The sequence below is a fragment of the Podarcis bocagei genome (genome assembly GCF_964188305.1).
Source record: "Podarcis bocagei genome assembly, chromosome: 5".
Classification (NCBI taxonomy): domain Eukaryota; kingdom Metazoa; phylum Chordata; class Lepidosauria; order Squamata; family Lacertidae; genus Podarcis; species Podarcis bocagei.
In genome coordinates, this window is record NC_138129.1 from 95967333 (window position 1) to 95988073 (window position 20741).

At 41.9% G+C, this 20741-nt stretch overlaps 1 protein-coding gene and 1 long non-coding RNA gene across 12 annotated transcripts in view; one reads left to right on the forward strand and one right to left on the reverse strand.

Moving 5' to 3' along the window:
* The window catches only part of LOC308587194, a 196957-nt gene that overhangs the window by 101638 nt on the left and 74578 nt on the right, over nucleotides 1–20741 (forward strand). The window lies entirely within an intron of this gene.
* The window catches only part of CEP350 (centrosomal protein 350), a 64490-nt gene continuing 44672 nt past the window's right edge, over nucleotides 924–20741 (reverse strand). For 9 of the 11 annotated variants that reach the window (XM_081194253.1, XM_081194248.1, XM_081194252.1 and 6 more), the window contains 12 exons: nucleotides 17080–17202; nucleotides 14413–14612; nucleotides 11702–11880; nucleotides 11233–11377; nucleotides 10563–10723; nucleotides 9826–9962; nucleotides 9465–9547; nucleotides 5697–7423; nucleotides 4880–5281; nucleotides 4176–4322; nucleotides 3360–3482; nucleotides 924–1707 (listed from right to left, as the gene is read on the reverse strand). In XM_081194253.1, the coding sequence (XP_081050379.1) occupies nucleotides 1543–1707; nucleotides 3360–3482; nucleotides 4176–4322; nucleotides 4880–5281; nucleotides 5697–7423; nucleotides 9465–9547; nucleotides 9826–9962; nucleotides 10563–10723; nucleotides 11233–11377; nucleotides 11702–11880; nucleotides 14413–14612; nucleotides 17080–17202 (3592 nt within the window). In that variant the 3' untranslated portion in view covers nucleotides 924–1542. The remainder of the gene's footprint in view (nucleotides 1708–3359; nucleotides 3483–4175; nucleotides 4323–4879; nucleotides 5282–5696; nucleotides 7424–9464; nucleotides 9548–9825; nucleotides 9963–10562; nucleotides 10724–11232; nucleotides 11378–11701; nucleotides 11881–14412; nucleotides 14613–17079; nucleotides 17203–20741) is intronic. The other 2 variants (XM_081194250.1, XM_081194254.1) reach the window with 2 other exon arrangements.

The window sequence follows — 20741 nt, forward strand, 5'->3', positions numbered from 1 at the left end:
AATGAAATGTGTCTTTGGAGGGAAGATAATATGGTGGGAAACTGCTCATCTCACCCACTTCCTCGCCAACTCTCCAAACACGCCTCCGCTTTCCATTTTGCCGGCTGACCTCTCTCTCCCTTTTGCACCATGGCTTGCTGGCTAGAGATGGAAGCCGCTCTCTTGCAAAACTGTCAACCTGCCCGGCAGGAGGCAGCTGCGCGTGCAGCGTGGGACGGAATTTGTGGGTTAGCGGTTTGGGTGGAGGTGCAGAAAGAAAAGGAAGGTACAATGCTGTAAAATGGGGAGAGGTGCTGCGGTGAAGCAAGGGGGGGAGTGAAATGTTAAAGGAAAAGAACAGGGAGGGAAAGCTTTCCTGCATCCCTGGAGAAACTGGGCCAGGGAAGAGGGATCACCGCCACAAGCGAGGAGGCATGGAGGCAGGCGCAGGCGCCAGGTGCACATCTGCCACTCCTCCCAGAGTGCCGCTTGACGTGACTGCCTCGGAAAGGTTTGTGGTGGCGCTGGGCCTGTCTTTTGGCTGAATGCAGTGTAGCTTCCTTCCAAGTGGCCATACATGGGAGAGGGCTGTTACTCTCATGTCTAGGCCTCACAGTAGAGGGGCAGGGTGGGGGAAAGAGCTTTTCCATTTCGTGGCTCTCTCAACCCCTCATTTTTCTCAGATTTGTGTCTCAGGCTGAACACAAATTAAAATTGTGTTGTTGTTTTGTCTTCCTTTAAAGTCACCTCAGAAGCCCTGGGAAGTTACTGTGAATTTTTAAAGATCGTTTTTAGATGTGAATATAATATGAATAAATGGCACAGAAATGTATACACGCACACACACACACAAAAATGTGTGTATATATGCAATATTTTTTTAAATGGAGTAGAGTAAGATACACATATACAGAGAGAATTAGGATCACGTTTCAAAAAGAGAATTTTTTTTGGATAATTTATAAACCAGTTTATTTACAGTTTTTATTCTCTTAAAGTACATCTCAAATTAACAAAGATATTTACACTGGTATACACAGGGACTACCCTGGATATCTTACAGTTTACAGAGTGTTAAGGTTGCAATTATAATCTGCTGAGCTGCAAGGTGTGATTGGTAGCAGAAATTGGCCTGGGAACCAGTCTGACAGGGTTATTTACACAGACACGTACGCACACGCTTCATATCAGATACGAAGCGTGTGTGTACGTGTCTGTGTAAATAACCCTGTCAAACTGGTTCTGCAGCTCAGCTCAGTACATCCAAGTAAAATATAGCTTCTGTCACTGGAGTACTATATGGTTTTACATCTCCCCCTTTAATAAATTGGAGTTATTAAAATGAAGAACAATGTTTACTATTTAGTTTCCATGGATGGATGTCTCGTGCTCTAACCCAGTTAGCCCCTCTGTGGGTGACACTCACGGAGGTGCTAACTGGGTTAGAGCACGAGACAGCCAGCAATGGAAACTAAATAGTAAACATTGTTCTTCATTTTAATAACTCCAGTTTATTTAAGGGGGAGATGTAAAACCATATTGCTACGGTGAAAATATTCTGTGTCAGACGGGCAGCAGCTTCTTGTGTTTTTCATTAATCTGGTGAAGGACATCAACAGTGTCTTTAATTAAGGCATCAAAAATTCCATCTGCCAGTTGCATCTTCACCTGCAGCTCATCTTCATCATAGTTCACCCATTGCGCTTCTTCCTCGTGCAGCTCCTGTGTCTTAGAATTTAGAGGGGGCAGAGGGAGAGAAAGTTCCTACTATTAAATACAAATCTGTATACATATTTAGAATAAGCACGTTCTTGTAAAAGCCTGCAGCTACCTTTGCTTCCTCCCACCTTAGAACAGGCTTCGGGAAATCAACACAAGTGTTTTATTATGAACAACATAATATAGTCATCATTTATATAACAGCTTAAAAGCAAACTTGGAAATATTGCAATAACCTGGGCTTGCCACTCACTCCACACTAGGGCTTCAGGCCAGTTGTAGTGTTATACCCCAACCTCCACTGTTATGTCTGTCTTGACAGCTGGCCGTGATTTTAAGCTCCACCCATACTGTGCAATACAATGAAATGACAGCATGACTGAGTATATACTGTATATGCCCATTTAAGATGAAGTAAAATTCCAAACTCTTACATCACCACCAGCACCCATTCTACTCTCAAAATTCAAATAAAACTCCCTGCCAGGCTTCAGTATTTACTCTGAACAGAGTACCTTCCTTCTAACACCAAAGTTAAGAGATGGTTGAGAATTGTCCCAAGAGCTGCATAGGAATCCTCTCTCTTCCCCCTTCCTTGAAAGGAAGGCTGAAAGTAGCTTGGTAGCTTTGTGGCGAAGACACTTGGATCATTTTAAACATGTAGGGCCCTGTCAGGGAACTGCCATCAGAGGCAAGAGGAGAGGTAAGACTCTCCAATGATGCAGGGGAGGGAACTAGCAAGGAGACAGAGAGAGCTTCCGCTGGGGAAGGAAATCCAGGGGACACCAGGGAGGAAGGAGAGGCGGAGAGTACTGCGGAGGGGAGGCTCCGAGACTCTTCCAGTGAGATCAGCGGAGAGAGCACAGGACCTCCGCTTGGCACGCCTACGCTGCGCAGAAAGCTTCCGCGCAGAGAATCTTGGAGGAGACTTGGAGTCAAGGAATTTTTATGTTGGAGGAAGTTTAGGAAACGCCCACTGACGGATGCTGCCAGTGACTGAGACAGTCGCGTTGTAAGGGCTGTCAAACCAGGGAAAGGTTTAGCTATACAACCAGCTTGGAGCAGTTTGCAGTTTACGCACAAGCAACCCCAATTCCCATTACAGGCCCAAACCCCCCAACACTTTTCTATTTTGGAGCAGGAAAGGGTGGCTGTGATTTGGTTGGCTTTTGCAGAGTGATGGGTGCTCTGAACACCTGCCATCAAGCATCTGGTGAATCTGGTGTGTTTGTCCACCTCTTTTTCCTGCAGGAAATAGCTGTGTGTGTGTGTGTGTGTGTGTGTGTGTGTGTGTGTTTTCCTTGGCTGCTATTGAATGAACGTGCTTGTCTCCATCAGGGCAGGATGGAAGGAAGACAAAGCTGATGACAACAATTTTTGGCTTGGTTTAGCAAGGCAGCCCCCCAAATGGCAAACACTGGGTTCTTGCTACTCATGAAGTTAATACAAAGCAAATGCTCTGCTCTGGAGTTAGTAGATTCCATTAAGCCATTACAGTCTAATGGGTTTTTAATGTGCTCAGTTTTGGTTGGAGCATGTCCATGGGTTTCAGTATAAGCACAGAAGGGCAAATTATTTTATTGATAAGCAGATGAACTCCCTGTCCTTTGATAGCTATCCAGTAAATGTTTCAGCAACTAATTTTAAAAATATCTACTGACCAGTATATGATCCACTCTGTCACGTTTCTTCCGTCCAAATTTCATCATTTTCTGCCAGTCCGTTTTGTGGTTCGGCTCCTTCTTTAAACTTAAGAGCCGGAGCACCTCCGTTGCTATGAAACACTAGGGTAAAGTATATAAGAATGAGCTAAATATATTTGAAAGAAATATATCCTATTCACAGAATCCTCTCTACCAACACAATTCAAAGGTGGAAGATATCCAGTGAAGAACTTTGTACTGTTGGGTATGGAATGTACAATAGAAGATATAACATGTTTCCTTGGTCATTCTTGTGAAAATTCTGAAAATGTGTTGTCGGTTTATATAGTAGTTAAACATAGTAAAATCCTATTCACTATAGTCATCTTAAGAGGTGACAAGAGTATATTCTTTAGGAAACCTCCTCCTCAGAAACTAAAATGCAGTGAATTTAACATACTATCCAGGAAGGACTCTCAGAATTATGCTAGTTCAATTACAATAAAGCAACTTGATACCTGACTACAGCAGTAACTATTATAAATGTATTTGTGAACCACAAAGCTCATCAGTTTTACATCCCAGAATACAGGTCAGAGCAGTCATGTATTCATGGTAGAGCTTAAGTCTTCTTGCTATGACTAAAAGATAACAAGCCTTGTATGGGGGCATAGGTGCAAACTGGCAAGGGTCACACTTAGGAAAGCTTACACTAAGTCATGGCTTATTTTTTAAAATTCTAGATAAAATTATAAGCTATTTCTATGCAACTTTTTTTGGCTTACAGATGAAGTGTGCCAAGTCCCTAAATGAAATTAACAGCTTCATTCTTACCTTGATCTCCTCTAGATCATTTGGATCTTTTACTCGATGGAAATAACCAGTAATAATTCTGCAGGATTTCATCCATATAGGTTGGTTAATACTGGGATCTTCTGCAAAGATCTCTTCAAAAATCTCTCTTGTTAAGTCAAACACAGCCTTGGTAAACATAAGAATGTAGAATAAAAATAGCTTCAGATGTTGTATTCTCCAGGACTATCAATATGCAGTCTGTGGTTTATAATTACACCTGCATAGTGACCACAGCTTTTCTGGTGCATGTCTCTCAATGTGGAAGGTGAATCTTCCTGATGAGGTACAACTTCTAGAATTACTTTCTAACGGTCCCCCTCTTGTTGCACACCTACACAAACCCCCTGCATGCACCCCCTAACTTTGTGTTGGACTAAGGCCCAGAAGAGCTGTATTCAAATCTCAACTAGGTCATATAAGCTCTGGGGGTGACCTTTGGCTACTTCCTACCTTTCAGCTTAATCACAGGTTGTTGTAAATATAAAATTGGGGCAGGAAGGAGAACCATGGAAGCTGCCTGGAACTTCTTAGAGGAGAGGTGGGATAGATGTATTAATTTAATGAAATAACGAAATAAATAAAGCTGGAGACCAAAAGAGCACATTCCTTCTTTTCCAAAGGATTCCTAAGTATTTTTCACATGGATCTGAGAGCAACAATCCCAACTGTCTCCCTTGATGTACCTGTTTATAGATCTGTTCACTAACAGCTTCAATGTCATCATCTCTGGGGGAATCGCTCATATCTCTGGGGAGCCTGAAAGCCTGAATCTCGTGCCCCAGCTTTTTGCACTTCCATAATTCTTCCGCTGCTGCATGCACCAGCTCCTCCACCTCTTCTGCAGTGTGTGGGACAGCCAATAGCTCTTCACATGGCTTGGAAGGCACTTTTGGGGGCTCTGTTTCAGACGGCACAGCCAAGCCCTCTGCTTCCTTCTGAACGAGTTTTTGAGAACTCAAGCCAAAGTCTTCTTCAAACCAATCTTGCTCATCGTCCGATAAATCCAGGAACTCCCGGCTAAGCTCCAGTTCTGCCAGCCTCTTGGCAAGCTCTTCCTGACCACTGGCACAACACACAGGGCTTTCCTGTAGAATAAAAAGAAAGTGGTTGCTACTCAGAACAGTAGTGGTTTTCACCTATAGTGTATGCCACATTTTGATACACAGTGGAATCTAGTAGGCATCAGCCCCAGATAAGCCCCATTCCATTCATCAGTCATAAGACTTAATGGCTAGACTGGAAGTAGAGGACCTTTTTTAGCTCCAGGGGCTGGAACCTGTGGGCATACTTCAACAGGTAATCCACCTATCATATTATGTCACTGTGATGCCACATGACTGATGGCTGGGTTGCCACATCCTTTTGTCAAAATCACATATGCTTCAAAAGTCTGCTCCACAACCAGAGCTTGAAATGAAAGGTGAAAAGGTTTGGAAAGAGTTTTGCAGAGCTCTCTGCAGACATCTTCCCCCCTCCCCAATAGAGATTGACTGTACTTACAGCTCTGGGATACATATCTGGAGAATAAACTTCTTCGCCATCATCCAGTTCAGAAATTAAAGTGCTCTGCAGGTCATCAGCTTCCAATCTCTTCTCTTGGACAGAACAGAGGTCTTGATTGCTACACTGGATTTTCTCATTCTTGACCTTCCCGATTTGCCACAGTTCATGAACTGTGTCCTTCACAAAAGCCTGCAGGAGGCTATCGGCCAGCAAGCCAACCTTTTTCTTTTGCTCTATCTGATCTTCCTCCTGTTGGGATGGGACTCTAAGTTGTGCTTCTAATTGGCTTCTTTCTTTCGTCAGCAAGTCCAGGAGCGGAGAGTCAAATGTTATACAATCTTCGGCTGCAGGTGAGTCCTCTACGGCAGATGCACCTCTTGGAGAACTATTCTGGGGACATTTCTTACTTAGGTTTCTTCCTTCGCTCTCCTCTTCAAGATTCTCTTTTTCATTTTGATCCACTTTGTGGTGATTTAGCTCTTGTTTGCATAAAGAGTTTTCAGCTGTGTCCATGAAATTATTGGAACTTTCCAAAATACGAGAAATTTTTTGTGGAGGAGCAAAAATACCATGTTTTTCCTTACAATTAAAATATTGGACGCCATTGTAAGTGCCATTATTATTTCCTTCAGGCTTGTCCAACTCTACACCAGCCCAAAAGCCTTTAGCAAACTCTGTCAGGCCCTTGAATCTCAGTGTACCTGGCTGGATATTACTCACAAGAACTCTGTCACCAATGTTGAAACCTCTCAAAATGGTTTCTTCTTCTGTCTTGCAAATGGAAACCCAAAGTGATGAATCAACATGAGAAGGTTCCTCTTCCACATCACTGCGTTCCCTACTTTTCATAAATTCTGTGGGTGACTTCAGTTCTAATAATCTCTCTGAATGAACACTGCCAGCTACAGATGAAGACTTGTCACTGAGACATTCACTTACTTCATCATCACTTTCAATACTACTCCTAGGAGTTTTTGTATAGCAAGATTTCTCCCCCTGTGACCTAGAGTCTTTTTCAAGGGACAATGTAAATGTGTCAAAATCATCCTTATAATATTCAGTAAGAGATGTCTCATCTTTTGACATCTCTGTTCCTGAGGAAGACACTTCAAAATCATTTGAATATGCTGGCTCTTTGCAAATGGAAATCTTTTCTGAAACCAAGGCATCTCCTTTCAGCAGCTCCTTGCTCAACGCAGGAGAGGATTTGATCGATAAGGCACTTTTATCATCCTTGTTAGTTTCCTTTGGCATCTCAGTTTTTCTCTCAACACATACAAAAGCCAACTCAGTCTGATTCTTTTCCAACAGCTCAGCCTCAGGACACACATCTGTCTTTAGGGAAGCCGGAGGTGAACTCTTCAGCTCTTTGTTAAATTTATAAGCATCACATCTTTCAGAAACCTTCTGAGAAACTTCTGCCTCTGATTCTACAGATTCAATTTCCTCTTGTATCACAGATCTAATAGTGGAAACAATAGAATCATAACTCTCTGCATCTTCAAACCTGTCCTGTGACACGTGGGATGTTTTGCTTAAGTCTCCTAAGTCTTTGAAGAGAGCTGATGAAGCCAAACTGTCCAATGAACCACCAGGTTCTGCTCTAGATATTCTTGGGGACTGTACAAATGAGTTTAGTGTTCGGGAGTGCTCCTCGGTCTGAATTTCTGCTTCAATGAATTTTTTGGTGTACGCAGACACAGATTTCTCATGAGAAGCGGCATCTGGGGGGTGGGGGTGGGAATAAAGACATGAATGGCTTACATCATTTTGTATAACATTTGCAATTTAACCTTATTAAAGCAGTTAAGTCAATAATGCTTGTGTTCTAATGAAAAAGTGTAATCCTTGATAGCCAGGCTAAACACTCGTGCAGTCAAGTAGTTTTTCATTTATTTTAAAAATGTACACCCCAACTTCCTTACAAAATAACCCAGAGGGGCTTAACAACATATCCGTTAAGAACAGCACTATATCCAACTAAAGAAATATATATGTAAAACTTGTCACAGATACTTTAAAAGGCCAATGTTTCACTAAAAGGGCAATAGAGTTGGACAGAGAAAATGGGAGGAGGGGAGTGAGTGGAGAAATGAAAGAGTGCACATCCAAGATTCTGGAGGTTCACAACTCCAACACAGTGAAAACTAACTATTAGCAACATAATAGGTAACAGGTTGTATTACGTTACATTATGAAATGCTAATCACCTGCATTTTTCTGGCTTACATTCATGAAGTTGAAAGAGAGAGAGTATGAATGAGAGAACACCACAGAAATTAACTTGGGAGGTATAATGCAGGAAAAAACAAGGAAAGGTCTCTACATAGTTGAAGACAGATTTATTTCTAGAATTAATTCCTCCTCAGAAGCACATTTTTTACAGCAATTTCCACCAAGTCTTAAACCACTGAGGGCGGAAATGTTTCTTCAAGCCCCTAAGGTTTCTTCCTGTTTCTTTTCCTGCCCATGGTCTTTTCCCCAGTTTTGAGGACCAATCCGATAAGCTGATAAGCCGCTAAAAGCCGCTAATAGCGCTAATCCGCTAATCTGTCAATGGGCTTGCTTCGCAAGACGAAAAAACCGCTAGACGAAGAGAATCACAGAACGGATTCTTTTCGTCTTGTGAGGCACCACTGTATATCCGAAGTGGCTCTTCCAGTCACAACAAAATGACTTCCTCTAGCTCCCATCCCTATCTGCAGTCCCTCATACCAGATCCCACACTGTTCCATGGGGGTCCCTAATGCTCACCAGCAGATTTGGGGTAAGAGCAGTGAGAATTCCAGAGTGAAGGAGCGAGGAAGGAAAGCCCCGTTCCATTCACAGGAAGGAACGGAATATTTTAAACCGGGGGCGAGGAATCTTTTTCAAGGGCTGTATTCCCTCATGAGCAACTTTCTGGAGCAATGTGTCAGTGGTGGATGGGGCCAAAAGCAAAAGTGGGTGGAGGATCCTAGCCTTCGTAAAGCTGGCTACATTCCAGCCACACAAACATTGAAGAGTTACATACACACACACACACACACACACACACACACACACACGAAGACGTGTATATCTCCACCACCTCCAAGCAAGCAAGCAAGGGGCATTGATCACAGTTCAAGGACATATTCCAGCCAAGCAAAAGCACTCAAGGGGCTTGCAGAACAGGGACAGTGAGGAACACGGCCTGGTGACAGGGGGCGCGACCTGGGGAGAGTCCTCTGGGACACATTTAAACCAAATTTAAACATTTTTATCTGGTATCTATTTGATTTCAATCTCAAATTGGCATTTTTAAAAAGGAAGAGAAAGGGTTGAAGCAATTGACTTTTTATAATCCTTTTTGTGTGTAGAAAAGTTTTGTGCACCCTTTCTAATACAGCCTCATTTCAACTTTGAAGAAGTACAGAAAAATGTAAAGACACAGCGTAACTGCGCACACAGAGAAGGGGTGAAAAACACTAGGAAATATGTGCAGTACTTTGATACCAATATAAACTATATTTCTGAAATTCATACTTTCGGCATGAAACAGTTTCCGAAATTGTACCTCCTTGTTCCAAGGCTGTAGTCCAGAAACTGTTACAATTAATTACTGGGGGAAGTGTTGATTGAATTGACATTACTTTCAAAAACTATAGCCCCAAAGAAGGCAGAATCATTTATCTTGGATATAGTTTACCCACAACACCCCTCATACGGTTTGCACATTGTAAATATCCAGGAAGGTTTCGGCAGAGACAAGATCAGCAAGCATTGGTTTTTCAAGCTACGTACCAACATGCTCTGCAATGGACTCCAGGGACCCTCTGGGACGTTCAGAATCAGTTATCGATTTCCAACTTTTTGTTGGTTCTGACCTTTAAAAAAAAAAAAGGGAAACCAACAGCCATTATGCCATTATGGTATGTGAAAGTGTGATACGCTAAAGACACTAAAGAAACATGGTAAAAAAAAACCTGGCCAAAACTTGCTCTTAGGCCAGGGCATTTTTTAAAAAAATAAATAGATCTCCCCATAAGTCTTAATCTCCAACTCAGTGTGATACAACAAACAAATTTAACTGTGGTATCTGGAAGAAATATAAACTTTTTTTGAGATATACAATGGCATACACTTAGAAAGACAACTGTATTACCTAGTCAGTGAAGATGACTTGATCTTTGGTTTCTCAGTAGGTGAAGACGGGGTTTTAATTTGAGGCTTTGCAGTAGACGTTGCCTCCAGGTCCCTACTCAGTTCTGCTTCAGTCTTCTTGATGAATTCATCATAAGTCTGAGAATAGGTGAGGAAAGTCTGAGAACTTTAATTCTTACTTTGAAAATGAGTGAACAAATAGAAACAGAGGATGAGATTCTTGTGAAAATTCTCTTTGCTCCATTTTAATTAAGTTTACCTTGACAGTCTTACTGAACATATGCCAATACAGAATGCTATAACTGAAAATAATTTATTTTTTACAAATAGCTTTTGCATATTAACAGTGGCGTAGTGGGGGCGGGGTGCAGGGGGGCCCGGCCGCACCGGGCGCAACATCTGGGGGGGGGCGCGGTCGCACTCGCAGCTCTCTGCCCCTACTAAAATCCATGGGTTAGGGGGCGCAAATTACTTGCCTTGCCCCGGGTGCTGACAACCCACGCTACGCCACTGCATATTAACTAAACTGTACCTCAGAAGAGCATTATTTGTCAGCCCCACTAAGACTATAGAATCTTAGAAAACTGCAACCTTTAAGCTGTGATTACTATTTTAAAATTCTGCATTTTAAAAGAAAACATGGAAATAGTGGCACCATTACTACCAAGCTGGAGGAGAAAATGATTTTTCTTATAGATTCCATGACTATTTAAAACACCTCTTTCAAGCTATCCTTACCTCTAACTGCTTGATCAAACTAGCCTCTTGGGCTCTCAGCCTCTCCTTGTACCTCTTCTTCCGCTCCTTTTTCAGCTGGTAAACAACAGACTTTCTCTTCCGTAACTTATCCTTCAGAGCCTGAATCCGGCCTTCAACATCACTTTGATCAGATGCAGTTTCTGATAAGGAAAGTTTTCATAATTTCAGAGACAAATGCGTAGTACTACTTTTTTTTACTGCTTTACTAATTGATTGATCATATGATTTTTGAGTCAGGGCCTTCTCCTGTTTGCTCATGCTATTAAGTTCCAACTAGTTTGATGGTGATGCGTGAGTAAGCTAATATTTAATGTAGCAATCTTCACAAACCTGTTCATATATCAATGAAGCTAAGTGCAGTTAGGCACCCAGGTAATGTTGATTTCATCAATGGAATTTTGGAAGAACTCCGAGCTTTTTCAAGCTTACGTACCTTCACACCTATTTTTTAAAGATTCAGCCCAAAAAGCCCCAAGGGGGGGGGGGAGTGTTGAGAACTGACATTGACACTTACTCTAGTGAACAAGCTTCCTAAATGGAAACAATCAATATGTACTTTCCCCAGCAAGAAAGAAATATTAATGCCTAAATGTTGAGTGTGACTTATGCTTGAAAAACAAGATAGGAATCCCGAAGCTCTAATACGTACCTGACTGAGTCATGGAAAAAGATTCATCGGACCAACAGTAAGATACATCTTGGGATATTGTAGATAAATTTTGCTGCTCCGCAGTTCTGTGGGTTCCTTTGCTAGATTCTTGCTTTGACGGGGATGTGCTGCTTTTGGATGGAGACTATTCAAAGAGGGAAGAAAGTAATCTGCTTGTAAAATTCACATGGGAGGTGGGTGGGAAACATGCATCTTGATAATCATTTTCAACAGACCAATTACAAGTATGGAAAACATTCTCTGGTCATAGTTCTTTAAGTTACAGCAAACTGCTAAGCATCTGTGAACTTTTAGGAGAACTCCATCTGCAGCTATAATTAGATATACTACAAGTTGCTGAAATCAAAATATTAATGCTATTTTTTCTTCCAAGAAGAAAATAAACTATATGCAATATTTAGTCACGGTGCAACATGGTTTTAGTACAGTGATAAACAAGTTCACTAACGTGTTTATAAACCATTTCTTCAGTAGGTGTGTGATCCAGGCTTTCCAACTGCTCTTGGTCCTCAGAGATCTTTGATAGGCAATTCTCAGCAGTGACACTGCCCAGTTCTTCAGGGACAGAACTTTCATTATTCAGGTGAGAACATGGTAGCACTGAAGACTCATCTTCACTGGCTATTTCTGGGGAAAGATAGTGGAGTAGAGTCAGTAGAGCAATAACTACTGCCACCTTCACATACAGAGATGATACAAATGTTCCGACTACAAATTTAATTCCCCTTTACTGAGGTGAGGGACACACACAAAATTAATGAATCCTCACACAAAGATCACAGGCACAGCTGAACAACAAGCAATTGTAATTAGTAATTTATCATCATCATCATCACCACCACCATCTCCACACCACCCTTCATCTGAGGATTATGGGGCTATTTACAATATAAAAGCACAAAATACATACCATAGTAACAGACAAAAAAAAATACCCACCCCCCAGTTTAAACGACCATAGATTATTAAATTAGCTGAAGTCGTGGGAGGAAAGGAATGTTTTTGCCTGGTGTGTAACAAAGGCAGCAGGTGAGCCTCCCTGGGGAAAGCATTTCACAAGCGGAGAGCCACCACAGAAAAACCCTGTTCTCATGTTGCCGCCCTCTGAAAAGAAGCGCTTCAGATAATGATCGCAGGGTCTGGGTTGGTTCATATGGGGAGAGGTGATGCATTGCAGTCCAATGAGATGTATCTGGCAATGATTCAGTTAAATGTTACAAATATTTTATTGCTGCTTTTGATAGCCCTAGGGTCATCACTATAAAGTGATGTTATATGAAGTACAGTGGTGCCCCGCAAGACGAATGCCTCGCAAGACGGAAAACTCGCTAGACGAAAGAGTTTTCCGTTTTGGAGGTGCTTTGCAAAATGAATCTCCTATGGGCTTGCTTCGCAAGACGAAAATGTCTTGCGAGTTCCTGCGGGTTTCCCCCCCCTTTTTCTAAGCCGCTAAGCCGCTTATCAGCTGATCCGATAAGCCGCTAAAAGCCGCTAAAAGCCGCTAATAGCGCTAATCCGCTAATCTGTCAATAGGCTTGCTTCCCAAGACGAAAAAACCGCTAGACGAAGAGAATCACAGAACGGATTCTTTTCATCTTGCGAGGCACCACTGTATGTAACAACCACAGTGACAAAAAACAAAGGCCCCAGATATCCCACTCATGCATATTATTTTCCTTGGAGATGTCAGCCAAAGGAAAAAGAGGTAAGACTAAGGAATAGTTACGTCAGCCCAGATACTCTTAATCGAGAAATGGAAGGAAGAGAAGATTCCAACAAGAGAGGAATCAATAACAAAATTGATGGACTATGCCAAAATGGCTAAAATGTCTGGAAAAAAATCAGAAACCAGGATGATAAAATCTTTAATAAAGACTGGGGGGAATTTGTAACTTATTTGAGAGAACACTTAAATAAAAATATTAGCAGGATTGCAATAACACTTGCAAAACACTTGAAAAAGAACTTTGGATAAAGTTGAGTATTTATGGACAAATAGATGACAATATGATATGCAGTGGAAAGTGATTATTTGCGGATTCCACAGAGGGAAGGAAGGAAGTCTGAGAATTCAGAGAATTCTATACTTTATGATTGTATTTTGTGTCTGAATGTAAAACTAAAATGTAAAACCAATAATTTTTTTTTATAAAATAGAGTAAGGTATAGTTATATACCTCCTTCCTTCAAATACTGAATAAACAAAGTTCCTATACTTTGGATTTTCACATTTGGAGCCATTTAGACTAATACTGGAATTTTAATGTTTCATTTTTCACACAGAGTGCAATTTCAATTTTCCCCAATTTCATTTAAAGGAAAGGTGGTTGAAGAAAGGTTGTTGTTACCATCTTTATCCTGCCAGATCAAAGCACTGGCATTAGTTCTTCACCAAATGCAACGAACTGGAATAGTTCAAGACAAGATCAACCATTCAAGAAAAGGTAAAGGTAAAAGGACCCCTGACCGTTAGGTCCAGTTGCAGATGACTCTGGGGTTGCAGTGCTCATCTCGCTTTATTGGCCGAGGGAGCCGGCGTACAGCTTCCGGGTCATGTGGCCAGCATGACTAAGCCACTTCTGGCGAACCAGAGCAGCGCACGAAAACGCCGTTTACCTTTCCGCTGGGGCGGTACCTATTTATCTACTTGCACTTGATGTGCTTTCGAACTGCTAGGTTGGCAGGAGCTGGGACTGAACAATGGGAGCTCACCCAGTCACGGGGAATCAAACCTCCGACCTTCTGATTGGCAAACCCTAGGCTCTGTGGTTTAACCCACAGTGCCACCCGCACAGAAGGCTATATCAAGTGCACCAAGTATTCTTCCCCCTCCAGAAAAAAAAACACAACTACCAAGAACTGTCACACAGCAGCTAAACCAAAGCTTAACTGATGATCTCCTCCCTTTGAGTGGTGGCTGCTATAAAAAGAAGAAGAATCTGTCTAATAATCATGTGAAATGGGCATAACCCTTTGATCTAACCCTTTAATCAGACTATCTATCTCTGGAAGATGTGAGAGCTGCTCCACTGTGGTGCAATTCCATGTTGAAGGAAAGGATCATCTTGCTCCTGTGACTTGGGCCAACTGCGTGAGTCTTTCCTGCATGATCAGAACCCAATCAAGGTCTTTCTCAAAAGCACCCTCTCATTTTTGTACCTTTTGCATCAGATTTCTGGTCTCCGGCCCCCTTTCTGTTTACTTTTGCTTTAAGCAGCTCCATGTCCCAGGCAGCCAAGGCTTGCTTCTCTATTTGACGTATCTCTTCTTCCTCCGCATCTAAGCGGCGTTTCCATTCCAGCAGTTCTTCAGCGTGCTGGCGACGCTTCATCAATTTTTGCTCTCGCTTTGTCAAGAACCTGGCAAACAAAACAGTGAGAAATTGGTTACAAGGGCCACAAAGTGTAGGAGACAAGGTATCTTGTTTGGCCTAAGGTACATTATTTAATAACAATATTTCAATTAGTATCATGGCTGCTAATTCAGTACAACAAGAATACATGAAAAAGTAAGAGGAGGCAACAGAAGTTAATACATGTCACTTCACATAATTCGGCACAACCTGCCCTAAAAAATAAGGTGGGGGGGGGAAGAGTTCCCATCCAGGTTAATCTTTCAACAGATCAAAGCACAAGCAGCACAGAATTTAAGAATGTTACAAATGAATTCTAGATTATTTGAAGTAACAGATAATTGTAAGTCTAGGCTTACAATTTAATATAACTGCATTGCTAGCAACACAGCAATTCACCTCCATATCTGGATGCTTTGCAAACAATTATAGAATTCAGGATTTCTATCTCATCAACAAACTGTGTCAGGAGCTGCAGTAGACTCTATTGCCCAGAACATCAATGTAATCCTCCAGAAAGAAGTTGTTGAGATGGAGTGCACACATCTCCACCAAGCCATACATTTTCCTACTGCCCCAAGTTACAAGAGATTGAAGAAACAAATAGTTCTTCTGAAATACTGTCAACCATGAGAACAGGGCTCTAAGAAATACAAATAGTGAACACAAAATTAGCCAAACCCTGGTGGCAGAAAAAAATTTGAATAGTGCCTCTCTATAGTGGTATGTATGTATGTATGTATGTATGTATAAATAATTGCTGTTTAATGGTAACATAATGGAGACAGACCACATCATCCTCTGATAAATGGGGCACAAAATGAAGATTGCAAAAACCTGATCTAGAAAGCTGAGAAGTAGATATTTAAAAGGTAATTATTACTGTGACTTTCCAATGAACCTTGACACAAAGCTATATCAATTACATTTCCAGAACTTCTTTCCTAGCAGTTCTTGGAAGTTCTAAGCAACAAAACCAAAATATTCAAGTTTCATATATTACAAAAGGAAGCAGAAGACTGGGACAAGGGAGGATCTCCTCCTAAGGAGACCATTCACTAATTATCCTTAGCAGAATAAGGAAATTTGACAGAGAACCAAATGCCCAGGTATATGCACGGATGCCAACGTGAATAAAATATTGGGGCATAATCAATCACAAGACATGGCACATGCACACCATTTGAATGGCAATGCCCATCAACTTTGGGGGGCTCAGCCCCCTCAAATATTTCATGGGGGGCAAAGGGACCTTAGTCCCTGGGAATTGGGCTCCTATGGGTAGAAGTCAGATAACCTAAAACCACAGCAGTGTCAATTGCCAGGTAGCCAGCTTATGGAAGCCACACTTTCCATGGGAGCTAAAAAAGGATACCTAAACAATTGCCCTACGCTGTTGTCTAGGTTTGGGTTCTCCTTCTGTTAAAATAGAGATGTTCAGGCAAAGCTTTAATTGGAAGCTTATTGTTCCACGTGCCAAAGGCTTAGGTCCGTAAGTCAGAACCCAACAGACAGTGGGGTGATGATTGCTTCTGATCATTTGATTTTTTTCCATTCTGTTACACTGGAAATTTCATGATCCCACTGGTCTCTATTCTCCAAGTTAGAAGCAGAAGGAGGATCTGGTGCCAGGGAGCATCGTTTCTCCATTTTGATGTCTTCCAACCGAGAAAGCAATTAATTTTAAAGTCTTGTGCTAAGTAAAAACCTAAGACGCATTAATTTTTTTTTTAAATAGTAAGTCTGAACCTCATAATTAGAGAGAAAATATTGGAAACAGCAAGGATCCTGTGAAGGTTAAAAACAGGAGGTAGGCGAAGCAGTCATCATGTGTCAAGGAAATAAAGAGTCCAGAACTATATTGTGTCTCTGTTTCCCACATGGCTTTTGCAAGTCAACAACCTTTGCTTGCTGTGCCTCCCTCTGCTAATCCTAATATCTATGCCTTTTAAAAATCAGGCCACCATGAAAATACCCCAAATTATTTGGTGGAAGCTGCAATTACTGGAAACAGAAACACATTTGGTTAGATTGCATCATTATTCCTAACTCTGATTTGGGCTCATTTATAAGCAATTTAGTTTGAGCAGGATAAATTTCAACCAATGTGGCCATATACAAGGCACCAACATTATTTTCAAATCAGTCTGAACAGCTTAATGAAAGCAAATAATTGAACTGAAGAATCTTTTATTTATATACAGTTAAAAATCTCAAAACTGGTGATCTCAGCTGATAGGTAGGTGCTAAAAGACAAATTAAATCTCAGAATCTCTGCCTAAACCATTGTTCTCTAACACTAAATTATGCATTGGGTAACTAAGAGAGGCAGGAGACTGCCAGTCACATCTACAGAATTACCAGGTAAGAGCTGTGAAAAATCCGTCCAATTCATGAAGAGCCTCCCAGTCATGTAAAACTGAACAGAGCATGCTCGATCAAAGAGTCTACCACTTAAAAAGGTAGAACGTTACCTGACCAACTGGTTGTAGATATACAGCTGGAATTTGGGATGGAGGTTGGGAAAACAGACACTGAGAGAAGCCCAGTGGTGAGACGTAAAGACAGAGAAGAAGTAGTGAACAGGAGAGCAGTGTCTACAAAATAAGGAGGAAGAGTTTTAAGCCAAGATAGCAAGAAACAGACAGAAAAATGAGAGCAGGAGAGCATCTTGCACAAATGGGTCTTAAATCTCAAACATATCGTCTTTCCACAAGTAGAAGACTCCAAAGGCAACAGAACGTAACCATGCATCACCTACAACCCTTCGTTCCCTGTCAAAAGCCAGCCACTTTCTACACTACAAAACACATCTTACTCTGGCTGCATTTTAGGATTCCTGCCCCCATTGTTTATAAGAGGAAGGGATTCCACCTATCCATTTCAGTACTGAATTTTAAAAGGCTTGCTATTCTGACCATTTGAACAAAGGTTTCAAGCCATGTTCTAGCTAGTAGACACATTCCTACTAATGAGAACTCTAATGAACTGCCCTAAGCTAAGCAAATGAACGCCAAATAAAAAGAAAAAAAGCTGCAACTTCAATGCACAGAACCTCCTGGTGCAAAACTTCAAAATGATGTGGAAAACTAATGTCAGTTGAAGAGTTCATATGCTGCCATTTTTCACCAGAAATTGGTTTTATTCTTCGGATTTCACACTTCACACACACACACACTTTCCTTTTCAAATGCTGCTCTGCAACAGGACATCACCTCTACTAAAATGTCTACATGGCAAAAATGTTAAAGCCAAACAAAGCACTGGCTGAGAAAGTTGGTAAACGGTAAAAGTCATGCTATTCATAGGCACTAATCAGTTATACATGCACAGTAAGAACTCACTAAGGTACAGCAACATGAAGTATCACTTGTGTTTGGGACGGCTCCATGACAAGGGGCTGAATATGCCAGGATCACAAGGGGTTAATTCTTTGACAGAGCATGCTCCTGTTCACATGCAAACTACAGACAAAGTCTTTTATTTCTCCTCTGACCAAACATAGATCCTGATAATTCCTTAGAGGAGGAATCCTACAAACTGTCAGATAAAACCTAGTTTTGCAGAAAGCCCAAGAGCATCATTCTCTAATTTGTTGGCATCTTTGACAATTTACAAAATATTCTGCTTTTCCATACAGACTTGCCAATTCCAGACATGAAACAGGAGGCTAAGCTGCCTGTTGCTGTAAATATGCTATAAGCTTCTATGTAATTTAGCAGAATAATTTATTAAAGAACTCTCCCATTAAGCACATGTAAAAAAATGCAATAGTTTGAAATATGCCAGATACCTGGTTCTTTTAAACATAAAAAGAAACACGCTGTGCTTCCATCATCTTGGAAACCAGCATCTTTTTTCCATGGTCAGCAGACCCTAATAGAGCCGGGGTGTGTGTGTCAAAAGCTGTAAGAGTGTGTCTTAGGGAGAGTTCCAAACTGCCATGTCTTATTGCTGGCGGTGGTGCCAGGCAACATCCTGACGTTCAGGGGCATCTTTTTGAAGGCAACAATGAGGGCAAACCCCAGTGCATTTATGGAAACCCTGGCACCTGCCCCACCCACCTAAAGCCCCGCATGCGAATTTAAATCCTGCATAGAACTAATAAAAACAAATTTTACTGTGACTGAAAGGCAGTATTTCAGTTTAAAGTCCTCACCAGTGGGAAGATGTCTAATACTACATACGACAGAAATAAAATAATCCTTTTTTTTAAATGCTACTACTCAACCCAACACACAACCTCAAGCTGCACCATCTTATTTCATGAATTGTTCTCCTGATGAATTTGAGCCTTTGAGGTTAAGCTTCAAAGATCACGTTTGGTTTGGAGGTAGCAAAAGCTGAAGAGAAAGACCACCTCTTTACAAGCTGCATTGAGATAGATATCACATTATATAGCAAGCATTACGCATTAAAGTAATGTATCTATACAGCTGCAGCCCTGCAGAAGATGTGTATGCTCAACAATAGAGGATGCTTTGTATAACTCAGTGGGAGGGCATGCATCTTGCATGCAAGAGGTCCCAAGTTCAATGTGCAACATGTCCAGTCAAAAAGGGATGTCAGAGAGATTTTCCTGCCCAGGACTTTAGACAGTCTCTTGTTACCTATCAGAATAGACCAGCAATTGCCAACGTGGTGCCCTGCAGACGTTGTTGGACTCCAGATGTTGTCAGAGGAAGTAGATTATCTAGATCCATTCCAGTCTGGTTTGAGGCCAGGATTTGGCACCAAAACAGCCTTAGTCACCCAGACTAAGAGAGACAGGGGGAATGCAGCCCTGTTGGTTCACCTTAGCCTCTCAGTGGTGGACCATGTGTTCTTCTGCAGCGACTCAGAGAGGTGAAAAAACTGTTATAGTGGTTCTGCTCCTACCTGCAGCATGATGCTCAGATAGTAGTACCAGGAGAATGTTGCTTAGCTCCATGGCTTTTGGGCTATGGGGTCCCACATGGGTTTATTTTGTCTCTTTTGCTATTTAACATCATATAAAGTTGCTGAGAGCTGCCATCTTGGGAAATGGAGCATGGTGCCATCAGTATGCTGATGACACACAATTTTCTCTCTCTCTCCATTCCATCTAAATCAGGAGAGACTGTGAAGGTGTTGGTTGGACTGGTGTGTGGGAAGCAGTGAAGGGCTGGATGCAGTCTAATAAACTGATGCTGAATCCTGATAACAAGACTGAAGTGCTATAGGCGGGTGGTTCTTTTGTTTGGGGATTAGGTGTCTAAACTGTCCTGGGATGGGTTGCACTCCTCCTGAAGGAACAGGCTCATAGTCTGGGAGTACTCCTGGATTCCAACTTGTCACTGGAACCTCAAGTGGCTAGGAGTGCCTAGGACTCAGTTGTCCACGCTCTGGTGAACTCCTGTCTGGGCAACTGTAATGTGGTTCTGCCCCTGAAGATGGTCTGGAAGCTGCAGCTGGAGAAGAATCCAGTGGCTAGGCTGGTAGGTGGGGCAACCCAATGGAACAATGTGTCACCAGGTGGCCAGTGAGCTAACCAGGTCAAATTCATGGTGTCAGTACTAAAGCCATAAATGGCTTGGGGACCAAGTATCCAAAAGAGCCCCTTCCTCAGTATCAACCATCTCAGATCCTACAATTGTCAGGTGAGGACCTGTTGATTGCGCTGAGACAGGGGACTGCTCAGCAGGTGGTGACGCATGACAGGGCTTTTTCTTTGACAGGTAGGTCTGTCTCCCTCATTACTGACTTTCAGGGAAAATGTAAAAATATTTGCATTTACCCAGGCATTTGATCAGAATACAGTGGTACCTCGCAAGACGAATGCCTCGCAAGACAAAAAACTCGCTAGACGAAAGGGTTTTTTGTTTTTTGAGCTGCTTCGCAAGACGATTTTCCCTATGGGCTTGCTTCGCAAGACGGAAACGTCTTGCAAGTTTGTTTCCTTTTTCTTAATACAGTTGCGACTTGACTTCGAGGAGCAACTCCTAGAACGCGGTGTGGTAGCCTTTTTTGAGGTTTTTAAAGACTTTGGTGATTTTGAAGCTTTTCCAAAACTTTCCCAACACCGTGCTTCGCAAGACGAAAAAAATCGCAAGACGACAAAACTCGCGGAACGAATTAATTTCGTCTTGCGAGGCACCACTGTACATTGTTCCTGGAA